Below are 22,502 nucleotides of genomic sequence, written 5' to 3'. Positions count from 1 at the left end.
TTCTCCTCCACTTCAATTTCTATTCTATGACTTAATCCTAAACTATCTTCTACTATCCTCTACCCTCTTTCTTTTATATTTTATTATCTTTACAGGTATCACAAAGGGACCAACAGGACCCAAGTGTGCGTCTTTGCAGCCTGAATACCTAACCTAACCTATCATATAATAGTTTATTACATTTTTGTATAATTATATTAAAACCTTCATTTTTAAAAAAACAACTGTATATGCCGGTGCCATAATAAAAGTTGACGGCGTTACTACGTTTATATTTAAGCGGAATAGAAGAAATGTAAACAGGGCGATTTAAAAATTTTTAAAATAATTCTGAAAGGTTACAAAATATTGTATTCAATTTAATATCAATTGAATGACTAAACTTAAAAATCACACTAATATTTGAGAAATTTTAAAATAAAAAAATTTCAAATTTAAAAATTTTATGCTCCCACTTCACTTGAAACCCTAAATTCTGATTGTGTTGTGTACTAGGCTTCGCCTTTCAAGAAAAACGCTACATTATCATCACTGAAAATGGCCACGTTTTCAGTTATACACGAAACGTCAAACTTTGTTGACGTTGACATTTAAGAGCATTTAATACTTGGACGTCGGTAATATCGGTTGTGTGCGGCATTTGTTATTGCATTTTTTAGCAGAAAAGATAAAAAAGAAGAATTTTTCACATCATAAAATACTTTTAAAAAGTTAATAAGTTTTTCAATTTTAATTAAAAAAACAGTGTAAATTCTTGATAAATTACCTTAGTTGTGTGTGGTAAAAAATTTAAAGAATTTCTAACAAATTAACAAGTGTAAAATAAAAAAAAAATAAAATTAATGAAAAAAAAATTCAGGTCGAACGACTACGACGACGTTGCAGAGCAGACAGAAAGAATAACCAAATAAGAGCAGCGAATGAAGGCGACAAGCAAGACAAATAAGACCATAAAAAGAAAACGCAAAAAGAACAAATCACATTTTTTATTTAAGAAATTTTATAAATTAATTAAAGACTTTTTAGTTTTCTATTATTATTATATAATTTATACTTAAGTCCAGAGTTAAAATAAGGAATTTAAATTGTAGAAGTTTTAACGAAGAAAAAGATTATTCTGTTGGCTATCAGTGTTTTACATTTGTTGGCTTGTGTGGCTCTGCCAACGTTGCAGTCAGTCGGTCATAATCAACTGTGTGATTGTGTTTTTCTCGACTATATGAAAGTCCAACCAACCAATTATGTTAAATAAGAAAAACACGTTTTTTCTAGTTCAGTTTATAATTTGCTTTTTTGTTTTTTTGGTTTTCTGCATTAGGAAAACCTTTTAAATGAACTAGACTTTATTTTGTATTTGAATGTCTTAATGGTGTTAATTGGTAATATAGTGGATTTTTTTTTTGCAAAACATACTTCAATATGTTTCAAATTTCAAAAGGCAATTATAGCTCTAGGCCAGCATCAACAGCCTTCAGTATAACATCTTCTAGCTAGGTACCACTTGTAGTGTTAAACGTGTATTTCTTTTTTTTTTATTTCTGAAATTTCTTTCCACTTTCATTAATGGCCGCATTTTTAATTGAGATTTCTTCTTGTATTTTCTATTTATTTGTGGCATTTCCTATTTTATTTGTTCGTCGTTATCTCTCTTTGCACACTCACTCACACATACATTTTCTCCTAATTCTTCAGTCACAGCCAGTCAGTTCAGTCATATTGTGTGTGTGTGTGTGTTTTTTTATTATTATTTTGTGTCGGTCGATCAGTCGGTCGTTTGGACGTTTCGTTCATTTTAGTTGTTGAATTTGTAAACGATCACACGAAATCACAAATACTCTTACATTACAACAATAACAAAATCACTTATCATAGAGTCAGTGAAGTGAGTGTGTTGGTCTTGTTGTCGTCCGTCCTTGTAGTTTGTAGGTGTTTTAAAGTATGGCATATGTTTTGAGTCCGCGTTGAAGTGAGGAGAAGTTTTTCATCAATCATATCGAAGTTTCGGGAGTTGTAGCTACATGTAATCCTCGACTTGTGAAAGTTTATCTTTATGTTGATCTTTAGTTAAAAAAAACGAAAATTTTTACACAATAAAAATCTGATAAAAAGTGGATAGTGATCTGATAATGATGTAATTTTTAACAAAACTTAAGTTTATAGACTAATCTAATCTGTGGACTAGACTATTGATAAGTCTTTTGACTAGTATATTGACTATTCTATGGACTTGTTTACAGTCAAGTTTATGTATTAGTTTATGGACTAGTCTGTGTACTATTCTTTTGACTAGTTTATTGAAGGCTATGGACTAGACTATTGATAAGTCTATTGACTAGTCGTAGAACTATAATACTGAGTAGTTTAGTCATAAATCGTAGGGTTAGGCAATTGACTATGGACTAGTCTATATGCTAATCTTTTAATAAGACGATGAACTGAACTGTTTATTCATAAAACTATGGACTAGTATATTTACTAGACTAGGGATTAGTCTATTGATTAGCCTGTGAGTTAGTCTATTGATAAAATGACCTATTTATTTATAAATCTCTGGACTAGTATGTTTACTAGCTTATGGGCTAGATTGTTATGCACTCTAATAGATTGACCAGCGACTAGTCTACTGACTATCCTCTGAGTTAGTCTATATATTTTTCTATAGGCTAGTCTATTCAATAGTCTTGGAGTCTTAAAATTATGTACCGACTAGTCTGTTGACAAGTCAATGGAATCTTCTGACTATGATTAGTTTATTGATAAGACCATGGGCTGGAATATAAGTCTATTGGCTAGTATTAACATATTCTTAATTTAAGAACTATTCTATTGACTCGTTTATGGACTATACCATTGACTGCGGACTGGTCTGTCTACTAGTTTATTAATAAGACTATGGACTAGATAATTGTCTAGTTTAACGACTAGACTTTTTGTAAATCTTTGGAATATTCAACAGTTTTAGACTTGTCTATGGATACTCATTAGCCTATGGACTAGGCTTGTCAATAGTTATAAACTTGTCAAAGGATTATCTACAGATTAGTTTATGGACTAGACGATTAACTAGTTAATTAACTAATGCTATGTGTACACGGCAGTTAGATCTTACAACGTTGGCAGTAAAATGTACAGAAAATGTCTAATAACAGTGTCAACTTACAAATTTTGTCTTGCAATATTGTCAGTAATGCTTATTCTAACAAGGTTGCAAAAGAAAAATTCTAAGTTCGGACGATTGTTAGGCATTTTCTGAACATGTTACTGACAACGTTGCAAGATCTGACAACCGTGTATCACAGCTTTAATACTAGTATCAAACAAAACCTGAATGAGTAATTCAAATATCAAATTTGCTGATTTTACAACTTGTCTTTGAAAGATTAATGCAATAACAAAATGTCGTACAAAAATAAAATTATAAATAATTCTTAATTATTTTATTATTATATTTCTTTTAAAAAATTAACAACAATTTTGCTGATTTTATAATTTCTCTTTTATTTTACTTTTAGTAAACACGCCAAGTTATCAAACTGGATTTTACTACGGTAGAAAAAAAATAGGCCGGATTTCTTGGATTTTACAGTACAGTAAGTATATCACCTTAATATACATAAACTTCTTGAAACTATTAAGTTAAATATGATGATACAAATGTAATACTAAAGCGAGAACAGAAAATGCATTACAATTTGTTAAGTATTTGAAAAGTTCTTAAGTAACTATTACTTAGATTATATATTTCTTGAAACTATTGAGTTAAATAGATGATACAAATATAATAACATAGTGGGAGCTGATAATGTATTACATTTTTAAGTTCTCAAAGTGATTTTTAAAAGACAATCTAAATATGAACTAAAATTTTAGGAAAATACGATTATTGGAGGTTAATTTTTAAATTTCTAAAATTTTTAATATTCTATCGAAAAGTCGTCTTATGTTTGAATGTGTTTTCAAACCTTACACCACTTTAATAGAAAGGGTATATTTGGTTTGTGCTGATGTTTGTAACATACAAAAATATTCGTCCTATACCCACCTTAAAATATACCAATCCTCTTAGAATCGTTTTCTGAGTCAATAAAGCTATGTCCGTCCGTCTGACTGGATGGCTGTCAATATAAACCCTGTGCGCAAGGTACAGGACGCAATTTTCAATATAATTAGATGAAATTTGGCACACAAAGCCTATTGAAAATGGTTAAAATCGTTTCTTATTTCTCGTAGCCCTCATACAATTGTACCCCCGAATAGGGCCTTTGGGCTCAGAATTAAGTTAAATGTTCCATTATGTCAACAAAAGTCGGCAAAACTTAGTTTTATAGAACATTAACATGACATTACCGATTTTTGTAATGATCGAACCTTATTTGGCCCTAGCACCCATACAAACTCCCTCCAAAAAATTCCCCCGGAGGGGCATGTTACCTTGGTGAAGCCTCCACCTTGGTGTTATTGCAGTGGCTAATACCTCTAGTCTGGCCGGGACTACATTATTGGTTACAGTCTACTGCCTGGCTTAGTCCTGGCATAGATTGAAAAGAGGTCAGACTAGAGCATCGCATAATCTGATACTACGGGTGGCCAGTTGCCCGCCGGACTATGTCCTGGCTGGTCAGTTGGTTAAAGTTCCTTTGGGTTCCACTGTGGTTTAAACCCAAATTCGCGGGAAGAGTAAGTGGCGGTTAAAAGACTAATGTAAGGTAATGTCAATATTTCGGGATAAGTTCGGTGCTGTTGCCGAAACCACAGATATCCCACAGAGAAGTGACTGTGGGACTAAGCGTTGGAAATGAGTTGGTATTAGATGTATATGGTACGGGATGAATGTAAGGTATGAATGAGATGTGTGCTGGGTTGTATAATGATTGGATGAAAGGTATCATATATAAATGATACCATTAAATTTTCCTTCCTTGTCCAGATATGTTTAGAGTATACTCTGTTCATATCAGAATTAACACAGTGTGTCCCTGTGAGTAAGAACAAAGTCCTCGGCTTAATTGATGGATTCGTAATTCGGTTCACCGGTTATGTCTCTAGGTGCTGTTGCCGAATTAACAGAGGCCATCCAACGGTCAGAGATTAGATAGCTCAAGTACTTTAGCAAAGCGTGCTTGTACATGAACCGGTCTAATCTATGTACAAAAATTGCCACCTGTTTTCTTCATTGAAGGATTCAGGGGTGATGGTAGACGGTTGCCAAGTCTACCCAGTGGATGAAAATAAAACACCGTGGGGTGGGACATCATGCCAGGTACTCACGTTAAACACTCGATATTCCCTCCAGAAAATGACTTGAAGTTAAAAATTCCCCTATAAACACTAATAACACTTTTAAATTCTTTATAAATGACTTTGAAGGGACGAAAATTCCTCTAGCAACATTTATAAGAATAGGTCCATATTGTCCCCTACTTCCTTTTGATTCCTCTGGTAAAAAATCTACTTTTTTTTGCCAAAAATAAGTAAAACTCTTCTGGAATAAAGTTACAAAACAAATCAAATGCTTTTTTTAATAATTCTCATTTTTAACATACTGACTGGTGTAAGCTATCATATGGTCGGCTATGACCGACTATACATTCATACTTGTTTAACATAAAGTTTTACAAATTTATAATTTTGATAAAAAATTTATTTTTAAATAAATCTATTAGAAAGAAATCTAAAAGGTTTGCACGCTAATAAAAGACTTTAGCAGTCTTATCAGCACGATTTTTGTTTTTTTTTTTCTTTTCTTCAAAAGAATTCAATATTTTATGCCGGTTTTTAAATCACATTATCCGGGTTTGTTAATAAGTGTGTGCATTATTTAAAATTTTATGGTTTATTGTTGTTATATTTCATTACTCTTTCTCTCTGTCTATCTCTCTTATTCATACGTCACTATATGCTTTACTAAAAAGTATATATTTTTTTCTATTTCATAAAATTTTTAATACATACTTAATACATATGTACGTATCTATTTACTTGTTCGCACTATAAATTATATGATTGTTGTTCTAATACATTTGTAAAAAAAACATGTTTTTTTTTCTATTTGTTGTTGCTATTGCTGCTGCTGCTGCTACTATTACTCTTCGATCAGTTTATTCAACCAACAAAGTACAACGACAACAACAATCTATCCTCACTTGCATTTATAATTCACAACAACAGTTATTAAAAGAAAAATTTTCAAATTTATTTCAACCAGTTAGTTAGTTCCCAGTTAAAGAACTTGCTTGCTAGCTGGCTGGCTGACTTAACTCTCGCAGTTATACTATGTATGTTTAACTAGTTGTTGTTTATTGGCTTTTTTTTAGTTGGCATATCTCATATTTGAGTGAGTGTGTGTATGTGTACTTCTTTTTTTGCTTTTTATATTCTCTTTTTAAAGACACGATTTTTTGAAAGCACAAATAAATAAATGTGTCACAAACCTACGATCACCATCAGTATGTATGTATGTGAATACCTACCTGATGGATGAATTGTATTAATGAAGCGTATGTGTGTGTGTATGTGTGCTGCTTAAAGAAAATACTGCCAGCAGCTGTCTTAATGTGGATATTATTCATATTATTATACTGTGGCATTTATTAATATTCGTTTTAAGGTTTTTTTTTACAAAATTTTGTTGAAAATAGTTTTAAAATTTATTTTTCAACAAATAGTTGAACCTTTTTATGTTCAAATTAACAAGATATTAATTTAAAATAATATTAAAATTATAATTTGCTTATTCTTTCGAAAATAATTTCAAAATTATTTTCATAATTTTCATTTAATTTTTAAGTTCGAAATAGAAATTTGACAAGAAAATAAGATGCGATAGATGTGCTACGAAGTTATTCTGAATTCTTATGTTTTAAAGATTATTTTGACAATTTAAAAAAAAAATTCAAACTTTTGTTCGAATTTTCGAACATCATTGAAATTAGAAAACTGATCTCAAACTAGGCTAAAATTGCGCTTTTTTAACTTTATAACTAAGAGATTATTTTAACAGTTTAAAAAACTTTCGAACTTAAGTTCGAATTTTCAAATATTGCTTTAAAAACCCTAAGTTCTCATTCATAATAGAAAATATTGAAAAATTCTTGAAAACTTAAAAATTTTTTTCAAAATTTTTAAGTTCGAAATTGAAATTTGACAAGAAATCGATTTTCAAATAATCTCCTACGAAGTTATTATGAATACTTATGTTTTAAAGATTATGTTGACAATTTAAAAAAATTTTCAAACTTAGGTTCGAATTTTTGAACATAATTTCAAACTATCATTGAAATTGAAAAACTGATCTTAAATCAAATTAAAATTGCACTTTTGAATTCTTATAATTTAGAGTTTATTTTAACAGTTTTAAAAACTTTCGAACTTAAGTTCGAATTTTCAAAAATTGCTTTAAAAACCTTACTCTTTCAACCCACTATAGAAAATATTAAAAAAGTCATGAAAATTTCAAATTGAAATTTTATTTTGAATTCCTCATGAAAATTTCGAAATTATTTTGAGAATATTTAAGTTCGAAATTGAAATTTTACAAGAAATCGAGTTGCAATATGTGTGCTACGAAGATATTCTTAATCCTTATGTTTTAAAGATTATTTTGACAATTTAAAAAAATTTTCGAACTTAAGTTCGAATTTTCGAACATAATTTCTAACTATCATTGAAATTGAAAAACTGATCTTAAATCAAACTAAAATTGTACTTTTTGAATCCTTATAATTTAGAGTTTATTTTAACAGTTTAAAAAACTTTCGAATTTAAGTTCGAATTTTCGAATATTGCTTTAAAAACCTTACTCTTTTAACCCATAAAAGAAAATATTGAAAAAGTCATGAAAATTTAAAATTAAAATTTTATTTTGAATTCCTCATAAAAGTTTCGAAATTATTTTCAGAATATTTAAGTTTGAAATTTCAATCCATAATTGAAAATTTTCGAAATTTTTAAGTTTGAAATTGAAATTTGAAGACAAATTGAGTTCTAATTCTAAATACTTATGATTAAAAAAATGTTCGAACTTAAGTTAGAATTTTCGAAGATATTTGGAGATTGTTTTAAATAGTTAAAAATCTTTCGAACATTGCTTTAAAAAGCTTATTCTTTCAATATATAATTGAAAATATTGAAAAATTTATAAAAATTTGGAAATTATTTTAAAATTTTGAAATCAAAAATATTTTTCGAACATAAGTTCGAATTTTCGAAGATAACTAAAAACGGTTATTTTTTCAATACTTAATAAAAATTTAAGCAAATTTCGAAATTTTCTTTAAAAATTTTAAGTTTGAAATTGAAAATCGACAACAAATTAACTTCAATTTTTACACAAATCAAGAGACTTGCAAGTTAATTCAAATATCTTTAAATAAACGTTCACATGTGTGTATATAAATATAGTTTTCTAACCAAACACTTGATCAATAACACCACAACTCAACAACCACACATTATTATCAATGAAACGAACAAAAAAAACACGAAAAGTGAAAAAGAAACAAAACATATTTTACGATTTATAACAAATTAAACGAAAATGTATGATAAGACAAATTCCAGCATCTGATTCTTTTTTTTTTTCAATTCAAATTTTAAACTTATCATTTTTAGTAAGAACAACATTTACTGTCAACGTCTACAATTTCTTATCAATGTTTCTCAAAAAAAATCATTAATATTTATATCAACAATACAAATAGAAAGAAAGAAACGAAAGAAATAACTCAATATTTGTTAAACGATAAATGGACAATATGAAAGAATAACACAAATACTATAAATGTTTATTAATGTTTAACTTTTTTTCGAACATTTACACAAATGTTTAATCATAAAAATGTACACGTTTACTTGCAAGTCTTAATAGATAACATTAGGACTAAGTTATCAGTTAATACGTATAAAATATCTAACACATGTTTTAATAAAATATAAATATTAGAAATAGAAAATTCAATATATTTTCAAAATTTACTATAAATTTTGTAAAAATGTAAACGAAATGTTAAAAGTGATTTAATAAGTTATTTATATAAATATTTTTTTAACTATTCCAGTGTTACTGTAACGACTTGGAACGAAAAAGGACTCTTCTCTCTCTTTTTTTTAAGTGACGCAAGCAGCAGTGATGGAAGAATCAAACGGTAAGTGTTTTTTTTGAAATTGGATAATACCTAGTCTATAGTCTAGTCTATAATCTAGTATATAGTCTAGTCTATAGTCTAGTCTATAGTCTAGTCTATAGTCTAGTCTATAGTCTAGTCTATAGTCTAGTCTATAGTCTAGGCTATAGTCTAATCTATAGTCTAATCTATAGTCTAATCTATAGTCTAGTCTATAGTCTAATCTATAGTCTAATCTATAGTCTAGTCTATAATCTAGTATATAGTCTAGGCTATAGTCTAATCTATAGTCTAGTCTATAGTCTAGTCTATAGTCTAGTATAGTCTAGTCTGTAGTCTAGACTATAGTCTAGTCTATAGTCTAGTCTATAGTCTAGTCTATAGTCTAGTCTATAGCCTAGTCTACAGTCTAGTCTATAGTCTAGTCTATAGTCTAGTCTAGTCTATAGTCTAGTCTATAGTCTAGTCTATAGTCTAGTCTATAGTCTAGTCTATAGTCTAGTCTATAGTCTAGTCTATAGTCTAGTCTATAGTCTAGTCTATAGTCTAGTCTATAGTCTAGTCTATAGTCTAATCTATAGTCTAGTCTATAGTCTATTCTATAGTCTAGTCTATAGTCTAATCTATAGTCTAATCTATAGTCTAGTCTATAGTCTAGTCTATAGTCTAATCTATAGTCTAGTCTATAGTCTAGTCTATAGACTAGTCTATAGTCTAGTCTATAGACTAGTCTATAGTCTAGTCTATAGTCCAGTCTATAGTCTAGTCTATAGTCTAGTCTATAGTCTAGTCTATAGTCTAGTCTATAGTGTCTAGTCTATAGTCTAGTCTATAGTCTAGTCTATAGTCTAGTCTATAGTCTAGTCTATAGTCTAGTCTATAGTCTAGTCTATAGTCTAGTCTATAGTCTAGTCTATAGTCTAGTCTATAGTCTAGTCTATAGTCTAGTCTATAGTCTAGTCTATAGTCTAGTCTATAGTCTAGTCTATAGTCTAGTCTATAGTCTAGTCTATAGACTAGTCTATAGTCTAGTCTATAGTCTAGTCTATAGTCTAGTCTATAGTCTAGTCTATAGTCTAGTCTATAGACTAGTCTATAGTCTAGTCTATAGTCAAGTCTATAGTCTATAGTCTATAGTCTAGTCTATAGTCTAGTCTATAGTCTAGTCTATAGTCTAGTCTATAGTCTAGTCTATAGTCTAGTCTATAGTCTAGTCTATAGTCTAGTCTATAGTCTAGTCTATAGTCTAGTCTATAGTCTAGTCTATAGTCTAGTCTATAGTCCAGTCTATAGTCAGTCTATAGTCTAGTCTATAGTCTAGTCTATAGTCTAGTCTATAGTCTAGTCTATAGTCTAGTCTATAGTCTAGTCTATAGTCTAGTCTATAGTCTAGTCTATAGTCTAAGGACTCTTCTCTCTCTTTTTTTTAAGTGACGCAAGCAGCAGTGATGGAAGAATCAAACGGTAAGTGTTTTTTTTGAAATTGGATAATACCTAGTCTATAGTCTAGTCTATAATCTAGTATATAGTCTAGTCTATAGTCTAGTCTATAGTCTAGTCTATAGTCTAGTCTATAGTCTAGTCTATAGTCTAGTCTAGTCTATAGTCTAGGCTATAGTCTAGATCTATAGTCTAGTCTATAGTCTAGTCTATAGTCTAGTCTATAGTCTAATCTATAGTCTAATCTATAGTCTAGTCTATAATCTAGTCTATAGTCTAGTCTATAGTCTAATCTATAGTCTAGTCTATAGTCTAGTCTATAGTCTAGTATAGTCTAGTCTGTAGTCTAGTCTATAGTCTAGTCTATAGTCTAGTCTATAGTCTAGTCTATAGTCTAGTCTATAGCCTAGTCTATAGTCTAGTCTATAGTCTAGTCTATAGTCTAGTCTAGTCTATAGTCTAGTCTATAGTCTAGTCTATAGTCTAGTCTATAGTCTAGTCTATAGTCTAGTCTATAGTCTAGTCTATAGTCTAGTCTATAGTCTAGTCTATAGTCTAGTCTATAGTCTAGTCTATAGTCTAGTCTATAGTCTATTCTATAGTCTACTATAGTCTATAGTCTAGTCTATAGTCTAATCTATAGTCTAGTCTATAGTCTAGTCTATAGTCTAATCTATAGTCTAGTCTATAGTCTAGTCTATAGACTAGTCTATAGTCTAGTCTATAGACTAGTCTATAGTCTAGTCTATAGTCCAGTCTATAGTCTAGTCTATAGTCTAGTCTATAGTCTAGTCTATAGTCTAGTCTATAGTCTAGTCTATAGTCTAGTCTATAGTCTAGTCTATAGTCTAGTCTATAGTCTAGTCTATAGTCTAGTCTATAGTCTAGTCTATAGTCTAGTCTATAGTCTAGTCTATAGTCTAGTCTATAGTCTAGTCTATAGTCTAGTCTATAGTCTAGTCTATAGTCTAGTCTATAGTCTAGTCTATAGTCTAGTCTATAGTCTAGTCTATAGTCTAGTCTATAGACTAGTCTATAGTCTAGTCTATAGTCTAGTCTATAGTCTAGTCTATAGTCTAGTCTATAGTCTAGTCTATAGACTAGTCTATAGTCTAGTCTATAGTCAAGTCTATAGTATAGTCTATAGTCTAGTCTATAGTCTAGTCTATAGTCTAGTCTATAGTCTAGTCTATAGTCTAGTCTATAGTCTAGTCTATAGTCTAGTCTATAGTCTAGTCTATAGTCTAGTCTATAGTCTAGTCTATAGTCTAGTCTATAGTCTAGTCTATAGTCTAGTCTATAGTCCAGTCTATAGTCAAGTCTATAGTCTAGTCTATAGTCTAGTCTATAGTCTAGTCTATAGTCTAGTCTATAGTCTAGTCTATAGTCTAGTCTATAGTCTAGTCTATAGTCTAGTCTATAGTCTAGTCTATAGTCTAGTCTATAGTCTAGTCTATAGTCTAGTCTATAGTCTAGTCTATAGTCTACAGTCTAGTCTATAGTCTACAGTCTAGTCTATAGTCTAGTCTATAGTCTAGTCTATAGTCTAGTCTATAGTCTAGTCTATAGTCTAGTCTATAGTCTAGTCTATAGTCTAGTCTATAGTCTAGTCTATAGTCTAGTCTATAGTCTAGTCTATAGTCTAGTCTATAGTCTAGTCTATAGTCTAGTCTATAGTTAGTCTATAGTCTAGTCTATAGTCTAGTCTATAGTCTAGTCTATAGTCTAGTCTATAGTCTAGTCTATAGTCTAGTCTATAGTCTAGTCTATAGTCTAGTCTATAGTCTAGTCTATAGTCTAGTCTATAGTCTAGTCTATAGTCTAGACTATAGTCTAGTCTATAGTTTAGTCTATAGTCTAGTCTATAGTCTAGTCTATAGTTTAGTCTATAGTCTAGTCTATAGTCTAGTCTATAGTTTAGTCTATAGTCTAGTCTATAGTCTAGTCTATAGTTTAGTCTATAGTCTAGTCTATAGTCTAGTCTATAGTCTAGTTTATAGTCTAGTCTATAGTCTAGTCTATAGTCTAGTTTATAGTCTAGTCTATAGTCTAGTTTATAGTCTAGTCTATTCTATAGTCTATTCTATAGTCTAGTCTATAGTATAGTCTATAGTCTAGTCTATAGTATAGTCTATAGTCTAGTCTATAGTATAGTCCATAGTATAGTCTATAGTCTAGTCTATGGTGTAGTCTATAGTATAATCTATAGTCTAGTCTATAGTATAGACTATAGACTAGTAGTTAGTATAACACATAGTATAGCCCATTGTCTATTATAGTCTATTGTGTAGCCTAATAATATAAATTTATATTAATATTGTTTTAGTCAACGTTGAAGAACAACAACAACAATTAACTACCACCACCAATACCACTACCACCAATTATCAAGAGCTAATGGATCAACAACAACAATTAGCTTCACCAACTCCGGTTGCTACACCCACTAGTACTACTAGTGGTGGCACCGCCAGCAATGCTGCTCCAGCCTTTAGCTATGATGATCTTTTCCCAGCATTACCAGCTAATAATGCAGCTCCTATGAGTACAACTACTGGACCACCAGTTGTACGTGTAACAAGCACTCAAAAGACTCAGGTAAATAAAAAAAAAACAACAGCAGCAAAAAAACAAATTCAACAAAATACTAAATATTTCACTTTTATTATTAGGTTTTACATTTGGCTGGAGAAGAGCGCAAATCGACCGATTCCGAAAAATTCGGTGAAGGTGAATCGAAACGTATTTGCCAGCAAATCTCTAAGGAAACTGGTGCTCAAATTGAAATCGCTAGTGGTAAAAATCAATCGCTTACCTTCCTTATCAAGGGCAAACAACCGGAATTGCTCGATGCTCGTCGCAAAATTCTTATGTACTTTTCCGCCCAAGCCAGCCGTTCCATCAGCATTCCCAAGGAACATCATCGTGTCATCTTGGGTAAGGCTGGTAAACGTTTACGTGATTTGGAGCAATTGACCGCCACCAAAATCACAATTCCTTCTCAAAACGAAGATAGTGACATCATTAATATTGCCGGTACTAAGGAAGATATTGAAAAGGCCGAAGCCGAGATACGTCAATTGTCCGCTGATCAATATAAAAAGTCTTCGGATCGCATTTTGGTGCCCAAAATCTATCATCCCTTTATTGTGGGTCCCTACAATGAAAACTTGAATAAGATGCAAGAGGAGACCGGTGCCAAGGTGAATGTGCCACCACAATCCATGCAAAAGGATGAAATTGTGATTACTGGTGAGAAGGATGCTGTTGCAGCGGCCAAGGCTAAGGTTGAGGCCATCTACAAGGAAATGGAAAAGAAATGCTCCACCGTAAGTGTTGAGGTAGCCAAAGCTCAGCATCGTTACGTTATTGGACCTAAGGGCTCGACCATCGCCGAAATTCTTCAACTCACTGGTGTATCTGTGGAGATGCCTCCTCTGGACTCGCCTTTGGAAACAATTACCTTACGTGGTCCTCAAGTAGCTTTGGGCAATGCCTTGACAGTGGTCTATCAAAAGGCCAACTCCGTCAAGTCGGTTGAAATCGATGCTCCCCATTGGATTCACAAGTATGTGATTGGTCGCAAGGGCGCCAATATGAAACAACTCGAAGAGGATTGCCCCAATGTGAACGTCAATTGTCTAGAGGACAAGATCAAATTGGAAGGTGACCCTGAAAATGTTGACAAGGCCACCAACTATTTGCATGAAATTATCAAAAACTATCAGGATAACTTCACCTTTGTTGTGATGACCGTCAATCCTGCTTACTACAAGCATATCATTGGCAAGGCTGGTGCCAACGTTAATCGTCTCAAGGAGGAATTGAACGTTAACATCAACATTGAGGAACGCGAAGGCCAAAACAACATCCGCATCGAAGGTCCCAAAGAGGGCGTTAAAAAGGCTCAACTTGAATTACAAGAGAAAATTGATAAACTGGAAAACGAAAAATCAAAGGATGTTATCATCGATCGTCGCTTGCATCGTCAAATCATTGGCGCCAAGGGTGAAAAGATCCGCGAGATTAAGGATCGCTACCGTCAGGTAATGATTGTTATTCCCACACCCCAGGAAAATACCGATATTGTGAAGTTGCGTGGTCCCAAAGAAGATGTCGACAAGTGCCACAAGGATCTCTTGAAATTGGTTAAGGAAATCCAAGAGTCATCGCACATTGTTGAGGTGCCCATCTTCAAGCAATTCCACAAGTTCGTTATTGGCAAGGGCGGTGCTAACATTAAGAAGATTCGTGATGAAACCCAAACCAAGATCGATCTTCCTGCCGAAGGTGACACCAACGAGGTCATCGTTATTACCGGCAAGAAAGAGAACGTTCTTGAGGCTAAAGAACGCATCCAAAAGATTCAAAACGAATTGGCCGACATTGTCACTGAAGAAGTACAAATTTCACCCAAGTACTACAACTCTATCATCGGTACTGGCGGCAAATTGATTTCCTCCATAATGGAAGAATGTGGCGGTGTATCTATCAAATTCCCCACTAGTGAATCGAAGAGCGATAAGGTTACCATTCGTGGTCCTAAGGATGATGTACTCAAGGCCAAGACCCAACTTTTGGAGTTGGCCAACGAACGCCAAGCTGCTTCCTTCACTGCCGAAGTGCGCGCCAAGCAACAACACCACAAGTTCCTTATTGGTAAGAACGGCGCCTCCATTAGAAAGATCCGTGATGCCACCGGTGCACGTATCATCTTCCCTGGCAACGATGATGCCGACAAGGAAGTCATCACCATCATTGGCAAGGAGGAAAATGTCAAACAGGCCAAGGAACAATTGGAGGCCATCATCAAGGACATCGATCAAGTGACCGAAGGTGAAATCTCTGTCGATCCCAAGTACCACAAACACTTTGTCGCTAAACGTGGTGAAATCTTGCATCGCATCTCTGAAGAATATGGAGGAGTTATGATTTCATTCCCTCGCCCCGGCGTAGAATCCGATAAGGTTACTTTGAAAGGTGCCAAGGACTGTATTGAAGCTGCCAAGTTGCGTATTGCCGAAATCGTTGCTGACTTGGATGCTCAAGTGACCATTGAGGTTGTCATTCCTCAACGTTTACATCGCACCATCATGGGTGCTCGTGGCTTCAAAGTACAACAGGTTACCACAGAACATGATGTCAACATCAAGTTCCCCGATCGTGATGCCACCGAACCCGTTGAAGGTCTTGAAAACGGTACCAACGGCACAGTTGACGGTGTCGCCACCGACGAGCCCATCCGTCATTGTGATATCATTCGTATTACCGGCCACATCGACAAGTGTAATGCCGCCAAACAAGCTCTCATTGATCTTGTACCCATCACCGAAGAACTTACCGTACCCTATGATCTTCACCGCACCATCATCGGTCCCAAGGGTGCCAATGTACGTGAGTTCATGTCCACCTACGATGTACACATTGAATTGCCACCCAGCGATTCAAAGTCCGATACCGTTAAGGTAACCGGTACACCCGCTCATGTCGCCGAAGCCAAAAAAGCTTTGGACAAAATGATCGAAGAATACGAAGCCGATCGTGCTGATCGTGAATTACGTTCATACAATTTACAAATCGAAGTTGATCCCGAATACCATTCGAAATTGATTGGTAAACGTGGTGCCGTCATCAATAAATTACGTGCCGCTCACGATGTTAACATCTCACTGCCCAAACGCGGCGATCCCAATCAAAGCATCATCACTATCACTGGCTATCAGGCCAATGCTGAGGCAGCTCGCGATGCTATTATGGAAATTGTTGGTGAAATGCAAAACTTGTACCGTGAAGTGATTGAAATTGACAATCGTATTCATTCGCATATCATTGGTCAACGTGGCAGAACCATTCGTAAGCTCATTGAAGATTATAAGGTGAATTTAAGTTTGATTTTTTTTGTTTATATATTATAGACTGTGACTAGACTATATAATAGACTTTAGAATAGACTATAGAATAGACTATAGACTAGACTATAGGCTAGACTATAGGCTAGACTGTAGACTACACTATAGACTAGACTATAGACTAGACTATAGACTAGACTATAGACTAGACTATAGACTAGACTATAGACTAGACTATAGACTAGACTATAGACTAGACTATAGACTAGACTACAGACTAGACTATAGGCTAGACTATAGACTAGACTATAGACTAGACTATAGACTAGACTATAGACTAGACTATAGACTAGACTATAGACTAGACTATAGACTAGACCATAGACTTCACTATAGTCTAGACTAGACTATAGACTAGGCTATAGACCAGACTATCGACTAGTCTATAAACTAGACTATAGACTAGATTATAGACTAGACTACAAACTAGACTAGACTATGGATTAGGCTATAGATTAGATTATAGACTAGACTACAGACTAGACTGTAAAATAATATAGATTTTAAGCTGGAACCCTTCATAATGATGAATCCTTTTTCTTCTTTCATAGGTTGACATCAAATTCCCCTCGCCCGAAGAGGCCAAAAACAATCCCGATGCTGTCACCATCATTGGCAAAGAAGATGATGTTGAAAATGCTAAGGAAGCCATCCTCAACATGGCTGAAGACTACTCCCGTGACTACTTAGAAAACTTGCCACCTTCCCCCCAACCACAAACTGTGGGAGCTTTCTTGTCTGCCGGCACTGGCAGTGGCAACACCAATGAAAACGGCTTCGTTATGAAAGATGCTCCTTGGGAGAAGACCGATAAGAAACAAGGAAAATCTGCACCCAATACTCAATCGCAAGAAGATTTTCCCGCTGTTGGTGGAGCACCCGTTGCCGCTGCACCCATCACCTCAGTATGGGGACCCAAAAACTAAAAAGAAAAGAAGAACTTAAATTAACAAAAAAAGAAACTTAAACAACAGCAAATGAGTGAAAACATCATTGATAAAAACACACGAAGTAGGTGTCAAAAAAAATCTTGAAGGTTGTCAAAAAAAAAAACAAAAACAATTAAACAATATTTTTTAAATAATAAAAAAAAAAACAGGAAAGGAAAATAAACAAACAAAACAAAAGCATGATGTATAAAATAAAGCAACTAAAAATAAATAACGAAAATTTAAAAGTAATTTACAAATAATACTTAAAAGACAAACATATTTAACATTTTCTTTATACTTCTTGAAATTTTCTATTATTTAAAAATTTGATTTACATATTTTAAAAATTTCAACGAATATACAAAAAAACAACAAAAACTTGCAGCACATTTTATAAAAACACAATGTGAGGTTAAATTTGATTTAAAACTAAAAGATAAATAAAGATTTATTTGAATAAAATTCGAATAGAGGTCTATATAAACTGACACTTGTTTCGTGCGCTTCCTTTAAACATAATAATAATTATAAAAATTTAAAAAAAAAATACAATAGTTTTATTAAGATAAAAAAAAAACAGAAACACACGAAGAAACCAACTCAAAAAAAAAAAGAAAAATAAATAAAAATAAAATATTTATATATATATATATATATGTGTATAACAAATCATTCGAAATTATTTTATTTTATTAAAATAAAAAACAAAAACAAGACTTTGAAAAATTCAATAGAAAATTTTTCGTGTATTAATATTTTTCCACAATTTTCTTTTTTTTTTCTAGTAAAAAAAAAACAAAATTTTTGAGTTGAGTTTTGTTGTATACTTTATAAAAAATAACAATGATGCCAAGTTTACACTTAAACAAAATAAAAAAAAACCTACATACATACAACACATACATACATACATAAAAAAATAACAAAAACATATATCATAATTAAAAAAAATAAATAAATAAAAAAACAAATACTAAAAAAAGTAAAAAATAAAAATATTAACAAAAAAAAAATAAATAAATAAATCAATAAACATAATTTTTTATATATATATATATAAAAAAATAGTAAAACAAAAAATTTGTCTAAAAGTTAATTATAAAAAAAAAAATATTTTTTAAAAAAATTAAAAAAAAAAAACTTTATTATGTTTTGTCATCATTTATATATATTTTTTTTTTCTCTCTCTCTTTATGCTAAACTTAAAAAAAAAATAAATATGATTTAAAAATAATCATTTTAAATTAAAAAATAAAATTATGCCTTTTAAAAAGTCATACACACTCCTTCTAAACAAAACAACAACAACAACTTAAACGAATTTCTTTTGAAAATTCTTATTACATTATTATAATTTTTGTTTTCTTTGTTTCCATTTAAAAAAAAAAAATAGAAAATTTATTATATTTAAAGAATATTAAAAAAAAATAATAATCATGCTTTTATTAGTTTAATATGTGCAATTTTTTATTACATGCAAATCATGTTTTTTTTTTTGTGTCTCTTAAAAAAAAATTGTACTTTATTTTGTTTAATTTCTTAAAAAAAAACGTAAATTAAAAAAAAGCAATTTCAAAACTTTATTAATATAATTATTATGTAAACACTTTTTTTATTTAAACATTTATTATTATTATTATTTTTTTGTGTTTTTGTTCTACAACTACCATTTATTATTAAAGATTAAAACAAAAAAAACAAGAAAACATATAATTGCATAATTTTTTTAAAGAAAATTTTTACTATTTTTTCAAAAACTAAAATAAAAAAAACAAAAAAAAAATGTAAAATGAAAATTGTTTTATTTAAAAAATATTCAATGGGTCCCTATTATGCATTTCAATTTGTATCGAAATTTTCAGCATTTCGATAATTACGATCGAAATCGTAAAGCATTGAAACGAAATGGAATGGCTTCTTCTTTTCCTTACGGATTCAGTTTTTTGTTGGAATACTTTTTTGCGATCATTGCGTAATGTTGAGATTGAGATATTTCCAAGAATAAAGATGTAGTGGAGAAATTATTCCGCCAGATGCATGATTCATTCCAGAATACTCGCTTTAGTTTCCACTCGAAAATGTTTTTATTCCCCTAATAATATCGAAGAGATTGCATGAATTTAGCACAGCAATACTCCCAAGTAGTGAATTACATATAGATAGATAGATATATGGATAGATAGATAGATAGATAGATAGATAGATAGATAGATAGATAGATAGATAGATAGATAGATAGATAGATAGATAGATAGATAGATAGATAGATTGATAGATAGATAGATAGATAGATAGATAGATAGATAGATAGATAGATAGATAGATAGATAAATAGATAGATATATAGATAGATTGATAGATAGATATGCAGATAAGAATGATAGATAAGTAGATAGATGGATAGATAGATTTATATATAGACAGATTAATAGATAGATAGATAGATAGATAGATAGATAGATAGATAGAAAGATAGATAGATAGATAGATAGATAGATAGATAGATAGATAGATAGATAGATAGATAGATAGATAGATAGATAGATAGATAGATAGATAGATAGATAGATAAATAGATAGGTAGATATATACATAAATTGATAGATATGGATAGATAGATATGAATAGATAGATAGATTGATGGATAGATAGATAGATAGATAGATAGATAGATAGATAGATAGATAGATAGATAGATAGATTGATTGATAGATAGATTGGTAGATCTAGAGAGATAGATCTAGATATTAAAATAAGGTATTTCTCTTACTAACTGTTAGCTACTATATAATATGGCTCAAATCAGATGGTTCAGTGAAACCACCTGTCTTAATTTGAGATCAATTTGGCCTCTATTTGATGCTCCCAGGTCAAACGTACTATTAAGCTTTCGAAGGGAACATAAAGGAATGCTGGTATCGGTAATAACAGGACACTGTACTATTGGCAATCACGCGAGAAGGATGGGTCTCGAATATAACGACTACTGTAGAAGTTGTAATAGTGAGGAGGAAGAGGAAACACAACCTCACCTTCGCTGCCATTGTCCATCTTTCAATGAAAGTAGAAAACAATGTTTCGGCCTTGCTGCTTTATCTTGTTTGGATGAGCTATTGGGGATATGCCTAAAGAACATCATAAATTTAGTCAATCGAACCGGATGGTTTAAATCTGAAAATAGAGAGTAATTCAATCAAATGGACTTCTATGACCACCAGGGTAACACAACGGGACCGCAACTAGCTGGACCAATGTGAGTGCCCTTCTTAACTAACCTAACAAACGTATACACATATATCCTCCCAAAAAATAACAAAATAATAAATGAAAAAAACAATAGGCCGTATAAACAGATTAATTGGTTATTGCAAACTAGATACTTGTTATAATACCCCGTTCTCACAATACCATTATTCGTTATTCACGTAATCCAAGGGACAAATTAAGTAATTTAACTATTCGTGTGAACATGGCATTAAATATTATACATATTGTTTATTATCGATAAATAGTATTGCAGATGTCATCACTAACAAAAGCGATAAAAGTGTCATCACTTTGTTCAAATGGAAAATCTTAAAATATTTTTTTAAATTCTTAATAAAAATTTAACATTAAAAGAGGTGTATAGTACCTAAAGAAAGTAAAGAAAGATCTACAGGATCTAAATCTCGATTTCAAACTATCATTACTGGGATAAATTAAATTTTGAAAAAAGCTTAATACATAGTCCGAATGAAAGTATAACATGCAAATACTTTTGAAACTATTTCTAAAGGTACATTGTGCAAAAAATAATTTTGGAGACCTATATCTAGTGTCTAAAAAAGAAAACTGTTTCTTGGATATATCTAAATATAATAACAAAAAATATATAATATAATTTTACCTAAATCGTACCCAAATAAAATAATACGATACAGAACATTACAAGTTTTTATATTAAATACCGATTTCACTCCAAAATCCCATATATTAATCACTTTTATATCGCCTTTTTCAATACCGTTAATGATTAAAAAAAAGAACGCAGTTGAAAACTTAGCCGGCTTACAGTCGATTTTAAGTCAACGCCGTTACTTTTAATGTCAGCCAACGCCGACTGCAATACTTGTCAACGCCGGTCTCTGCAGTGAGGTTGGTTTTGTGAAATAAAAAAAGAAAGAAAAGAAATTATTGTATATCTACAAAAGTTGATTATAGAAATAAAAGAAAAGAAGAAATAAGAAAAGAAACAATTGCCTAATAATATTAATTACAAATTAGCAGAAAAAAATATATATTTTTTTTACCAACAACCAAGAAAACAATAAACTTTTGATACCAAATGGAGGACCGTAAGTCTATATATTTTTTTCAAGCTATGGAAAAATACCATAAAGTAATGATTTTTCTTAGCTTATTGTTTTTTATTTAATTAATTTACTAAATATTAATAATTTTAGTAATAGTATATGCAAAAATAATGTAAAAATTATGCTTAAAATGTGAGTCACATTTGTTGTACATACAATATATTGCAAATGATTTTTGATTTGATTGGTTTGTATGACGTGCAGTGTGGTCGTCGGCTACTAGAGTGCGTAAGGGCATTTGTATAACTTGCGTGCCTGCTTTTTTTTAATCTTTGTATACTTCTTGTATTGTGTGATATTTAAAGTTTTCATTATCACAATTAGAACATTATGTAGAATGAAATTTAATACTCACTTAAAACATTAACAAATTAATGTTTGACGTGGCAGTTTTTTTAGTTTGCATCCAGTTTTTTTTTTACATATTTTCCTTTTTTTTTGCTTTACTAAATTATTAATATGTATTGCTGTTGATGGTGGTAGTCAGTCATATTGGCGTCAATTTTTCTTAGGGAAGAATACAACTTATACATGTAGTCATAGAAAAATAAATTTAAATGTTGTAAACAGTTTTCATTCTTATTAGAATTTGTACAAACTATTCTATTAGAAATGAATTGTGTACAACAGTGAGTCTGTATTTTTGTCACTTGCAACCGCATGGTTATAGTTTGTCCATTGAAATGTTTTCCAATTGTGTTTTCATTGAGATTTTGCATAACACAAGCATTTAATTGAACAAAA

The 22,502-nt window shown here is 31.4% G+C and overlaps 1 protein-coding gene and 1 long non-coding RNA gene across 5 annotated transcripts; one reads left to right on the top strand and one right to left on the bottom strand.

Annotated features, from left to right (window-relative positions):
* The first annotated feature begins 554 nt into the window (after positions 1–554).
* Positions 555–17,937, top strand: LOC111678227 (vigilin). 3 transcript variants are annotated; one of them, XM_046953658.1, is made up of 7 exons: positions 555–617; positions 3,513–3,590; positions 9,057–9,143; positions 10,554–10,586; positions 12,889–13,160; positions 13,235–16,438; positions 17,023–17,937. In XM_046953658.1, exons 3-7 carry the CDS (start codon positions 9,128–9,130, stop codon positions 17,395–17,397), a joined length of 3,900 nt encoding a protein of 1,299 aa, XP_046809614.1. In that variant the 5' UTR covers positions 555–617; positions 3,513–3,590; positions 9,057–9,127; the 3' UTR covers positions 17,398–17,937. The 3 variants fall into 3 exon arrangements, with proteins under 3 accessions (XP_046809614.1, XP_023295266.2, XP_046809615.1); XM_046953659.1 differs by lacking the exon at positions 555–617 and adding an exon at positions 2,111–2,131; XM_023439498.2 differs by lacking the exon at positions 10,554–10,586.
* Positions 17,938–19,227: 1,290 nt separating this feature from the next.
* LOC124420764 lies at positions 19,228–21,743 on the bottom strand. 2 transcript variants are annotated; one of them, XR_006941362.1, is made up of 3 exons: positions 21,293–21,743; positions 20,174–20,574; positions 19,228–19,495 (listed from the first exon to the last, which is right to left on the bottom strand). It is a non-coding gene; the product is annotated as an uncharacterized LOC124420764 (long non-coding RNA). The 2 variants fall into 2 exon arrangements; XR_006941363.1 differs by having other exon boundaries at positions 20,178–20,574.
* Between the last annotated feature and the right edge of the window lie 759 nt (positions 21,744–22,502).

The sequence above is a fragment of the Lucilia cuprina genome, chromosome 6, assembly GCF_022045245.1.
Source record: "Lucilia cuprina isolate Lc7/37 chromosome 6, ASM2204524v1, whole genome shotgun sequence".
NCBI lineage: Eukaryota > Metazoa > Arthropoda > Insecta > Diptera > Calliphoridae > Lucilia > Lucilia cuprina.
This window is presented reverse-complemented; position numbering and strand designations above follow the sequence as displayed.